General features: G+C 44.4%; 1 protein-coding gene across 1 annotated transcript in view; it reads right to left on the bottom strand.

The window, feature by feature from the left end:
• The window catches only part of LOC106526106 (thyrotropin-releasing hormone-degrading ectoenzyme), a gene marked incomplete in the record, with an annotated part of 168985 nt that extends 166999 nt beyond the window's left edge, over nucleotides 1-1986 (bottom strand). Inside the window, 1 exon segment of the mRNA XM_014020594.1 lies at nucleotides 1005-1986. Coding sequence (XP_013876048.1) covers nucleotides 1005-1493 — 489 coding nt within the window.
• Nucleotides 1987-4895: the final 2909 nt, after the last annotated feature.

Raw genomic sequence — 4895 nt, 5'->3', positions numbered from 1 at the left:
GTCTTTCAGGTCAGGTTGGTTCTTTCAGGTCTTTCAGGTCAGGTTGGTTCTTTCAGGTCTTTCAGGTCAGGTTGGTTCTTTCAGGTCTTTCAGGTCAGGTTGATTCTTTCAGGTCAGGTTGGTTCTTTCAGGTCTTTCAGGTCAGGTTGGTTCTTTCAGGTCAGGTTGGTTCTTTCAGGTCTTTCAGGTCATGTTGATTCTTTCAGGTCTTTCAGGTCAGGTTGATTCTTTCAGGTCAGGTTGGTTCTTTCAGGTCAGGTTGATTCTTTCAGGTCAGGTTGATTCTTTCAGGTCAGGTTGGTTCTTTCAGGTCTTTCAGGTCATGTTGATTCTTTCAGGTCTTTCAGGTCAGGTTGATTCTTTCAGGTCAGTTTGATTCTTTCAGGTCAGGTTGGTTCTTTCAGGTCTTTCAGGTCATGTTGATTCTTTCAGGTCTTTCAGGTCAGGTTAATTCTTTCAGGTCAGGTTGATTCTTTCAGGTCAGGTTGATTCTTTCAGGTCAGGTTGGGTTTGTTGGAACTGATGGCCCAGTATCTGTGTACAACATAAACTATACATCAGAAGTACTACAGTACAAAAACACTAAGTACACATGAAATGAAGAGTTAAGTACTCCTGAAGCCATGAATCCAAACCTCAGTCTGGTCTGAGTGGGGTTCAGTGGTTCTGTAGACCTCATTGGGAACAGGTCTAAATGCTGAACCAGTGAAGATCTTTGATCTTTGTAAGGGTCAAACACTCAAAGATGGTTCAGAAAACTGAAAAGTTTCAGGATACCTGGACTGTCGGACCACCAGACCTGTTCTCTGGTTGTTCTGAGGTGGTCCTGAAGGTTCAACCAAAGACAACTGGACTCATTTTTGATTCTGTTGTCTCTCATCAGAGGAACGTCCTCAGATGGACCCTGGAGGAGTCCAGTGGTCTTTGGTTAAAGGAAGACCTTAATGAGCCCGTGAGGACCCACAGACCAGGTGGAACCCTTTGAGCAGATTGTGTGGGCGTACCTCGAGGTGGTCTGCGTGCAGCACGATGAAGCGCGTGGCGTTGACGCACTCCACCTCCACGCTGACCTCTCCGGAGAAGGTGAAGTTGTCCATGTAGACGGCGAGTCGCAGGTCGTAGTGCCGCGGCCTCACCGAACCAGGAAGCCTTGAGTTCCTCCAGGGCTGGACCGCCTCCTCGTCCCCCCTCTCCCCGGTCTTGTCCCCTCTGTTCCCGCTCAGCTTCCCGGACCCCCTGGAGCCCACGTCCCCGCCGGCGGGCCCTTTCCGATCGGGTCCGCCGCAGCCGTCGAAGCGCAGGCTGAGGACCACGGCCACCACCGTCACAATAATCAGGGTGATGATGGACAGGGCGAAGCCCAGCACCAGGCGCTTGTGCACCGTGATGTGGCGCTCGGTGGTCCGGGGCCGCACCACCACCGACTCCGCCCACTGGTCCGACAGGCCGCGGCCGTTCCGCATGGCGCCGGGGCTGCTGTCGTTCAGGCCCATCTGGCAGGAAACGTCAGTACGGGAACAAAACCACCTCGAAGTTCAGAGTCAGGAACGAACTGTGGAGCATTTATGATCTGACCCCTGACCTCTGACCTCTGACCCCTGACTCCTCCCCTTCTGTCCTTCAGCTCTGACCACAAACCCAGCTCCGCCACACGGCTTATGTTTCAGAACTGAATTCTGACGGTCGGGAGAAAAATCGATGCTCCGTCGCTGGATCTGGATAGAACAGGACACTGAGAGGAGGAGGAGGAGGAGGAGGAGGAAGAGGAGGAGGAGGAAGAGGAGGAGGAGGAGGTATGCTGTTGAGGATGTGACGGAACATCCATAGACTTTCAGCTGAAATCAGCTAAACTCCAACCCTCTGCAGAGCGAGCAGGAAACAGCTGAACTTCACTGGATTTCCTCAGATGTTGCATTAAAATAAAACTGATCAGAAAAATAAAACCTGATCAGAAAAATAAAACTGATCAGAAAAATAAACCTGATCAGAAAAATAAACCTGATCAGAAAAATAAAACTGATCAGAAAAATAAAACCTGATCAGAAAAATAAACCTGATCAGAAACACCTCGCTGTCCTCGGGTTCTAGCAAAGTTAGTCCTCTCCTCCAGAACTGCCATAAATCAACGGGTTTGGACCCTGGTGGGTTTAAACCCAGAACCCATGGAGATCAACAGAACATCTGGGTCACATGATAAAATCACATTAAAGAGACAAACTGATATTTGGTCAATTAGAAGAGGAATAAACAATCAGCCTTCATGCTTTTCTGGGTTTTATCACTTATTTTGTCCTTTTAGGTGTAATTAGTTGTTAAATAGAGTCCAGCTGGTAGGTGGGGGCTAATCAGGGGTCTCTGGTTCCTGTCTTTGAGGGGGGGTGGGGGTAATAAACAGCCGGCATGTGGGTTTATTTCACCGGCGGAGGGGATCATTCACTCCCTGTTCCGCCTCATGTGGCTGATGGATTAAACCCGGATTAGAGCTGATTGATAACCGGGGAGACGAAAGCCGGTCTGCGGGGCGGCGGAGCCTGAAGAACAGGCGGAAAATCCCGTTTCATCAACCGGGAAATTAATATTTATAACGGGATCGATGACGGGGCTTATTAAACCACAGTTCGGTTAGTTGAAATCCCTCCGCCGGTTGTTCGGTAACTTATTTTCCCGCCGTTGGGGACAGAGATATTAAAACCCCTCCGCGGGTGTTGGGCTTCTTTAATCCCGGTGAAAGTGGACCCTTTTCGGTCCATAAGCACCTGCTCTCGGTATCAGTCGGTCACCTACCAGCCCCCTCCGGAGCAGGTCCCGGGATCCGTTCAAAGCCTTTTAAAAAAAACATCCGCCGCGGCTCCGTTCACGACCCGATAGATCCACCCGGCTACAGCCCCTCCTCCGGTGCTCCCCGGTGTTCACCCGGAGCCTCCCGAACTTTTTACAGCCCCGGAGAGCCGCTGTTCCTCCTCCCTCCCTCCGCTCCTGATGATGATGATGATGATGCAGCTCCGCTCAGCATCCCTCCGGTCCGCCGAGGAGGAAGAGTTGTGGCGCCCTTTCAGCTCCGGGTGCGCTCGCGGTGTGCGTTCACAAACTGCGCACGAGCTGCTTCTAGAGGCGCGCGCTGACGGAGAGAGAGGGAGAGGGAGAGGGAGGGGTGAGGCGTCCCCACCAGACTTCATTCAAATTTTACTCCATTTTACTTCTAATGGCGCGAGGGAACAAATCTATAATTACTTTACTCAGTTATTAATTAAAGCTTTCCTCATAATGACAATTAGATTCGTTCTGCTGAGAATTAAATAAAAAATAAATCTTATTTAACGTTTTTACAGTGGAACATGCCATTTCCATTTCTTTAAAGTGCCTCGACATGCATACCGTTTAAACAAAAAGTAAAAGAAAACATCTTCATATAAAAGTAACCTGACATTACATATGATTTTACCCATTTTGTCACATAAATGGCATATTTTCTTTTGAATTTGGCTCAGTTCCTGAAACAGGAAGTGACATCAAAGGGGAACTTTTTGTAAAATAATAAATAAATAAATAACTCCATGGTCTTTATTTATTGAAATAATATTATTTGAACTCTGACAGTGACTCAAAATAGTAATAAAAAAGATTTGTCTCTACAGTTAGCTGTTAGCAACACTGTTCATAGAACTCTCCTCTGACATCACTTCCTGTTACTTCACGTGTAATTATCTCAACAACTGTCCATCTTAGCAGCATAATTTCTTTTGCAATATGTTGTTAATGTTATCTTTCCAAAAATGCATTTATTTATTACAAACATTTGATGTCACAGGCACTTTACAGCCAAGAAGAAAAACACTAAAATAAGTGTAGGTTATGCAAAAATTCTTACAATTTAGGCAACAAACACCAAAATTGTCATCTTTTCATTTAGTTCTCGTAATACCTCAACTATGTCATTTCATTAAACTGTTTTTTGGATTTTTATTAAAATCAGATTGAGATTTTTTCATTAAACCCAAACTGTCAAAACCAATTTATGTATTTTCAATAAACTCAGAGCGTCTTTTCTTTCATCCTAAACCACAAAACTGATTTAAAWGTTTTCAAACTCAATCCATGTTATTTTGTTGCTGTCCAGCCCTGAACTGTTCTTTTATTTTGATTAAATCCAGGTTTTTCAGTTTTTAGTTTTCTGTTTTGAGGAACCTTTGAATTTAATTGATTCATAATTTGTATTTCACTTTACATTTTCTAATCTCAAAGTGCAGCTAGACATCTAAAAAAGCTACAAAATAAAAACCTAAAAGCAGCACAGTAGAAAATATCGTTCAATACTAGAATCTCTTAAAAAGGAAGGTCGCAGTATTTGGGGGTATCTTCAGATGATCCACAGTTTGAGTTCAGTTTATTCCTTTGAGGCATTTAAAATGTCACTAACACATGTCCATTATTTAGCTCATTTTCTGAGTATAAAATCCAGGTTAAAAAATGTCCACTAACATTTTATGGTTACTTACTCTTCTTACATTTAGCTCATTTTTACTAATGTTAAATTCTTAATCTAAATCTAAACATTAAATCTTAAAAGTTGCAGCTAAATGATAAAACTAATTGAAGAATGTCAGAACTGTTGTGACGTCATCATCCTGCGACAAAAGCTAATGCTAACACTGTTAACACAGATCAATTGACAGAGCAGTGAGCAATGTTAGCATTGTGAGCAATGTTAGCAGCATTAGCAATGTTAGCATTGTGAGCAATGTTAGCAGTGTGACCAATGTTAGCAGTGTTAGCAATGTTAGCAATATCAGCAATGTTGGCAGTGTGAGCAATGTTAGCAGTGTTAGCAATGTTAGAATTGTGAGCAATGTTAGCAATGTCAGCAATGTTAGCAGTGTGAGCAATGTTAGCAGTGT

The sequence above is a fragment of the Austrofundulus limnaeus genome, unplaced genomic scaffold (assembly GCF_001266775.1).
Source record: "Austrofundulus limnaeus strain Quisiro unplaced genomic scaffold, Austrofundulus_limnaeus-1.0 Scaffold259, whole genome shotgun sequence".
Classification (NCBI taxonomy): Eukaryota; Metazoa; Chordata; class Actinopteri; order Cyprinodontiformes; family Rivulidae; genus Austrofundulus; species Austrofundulus limnaeus.
This window is presented reverse-complemented; position numbering and strand designations above follow the sequence as displayed.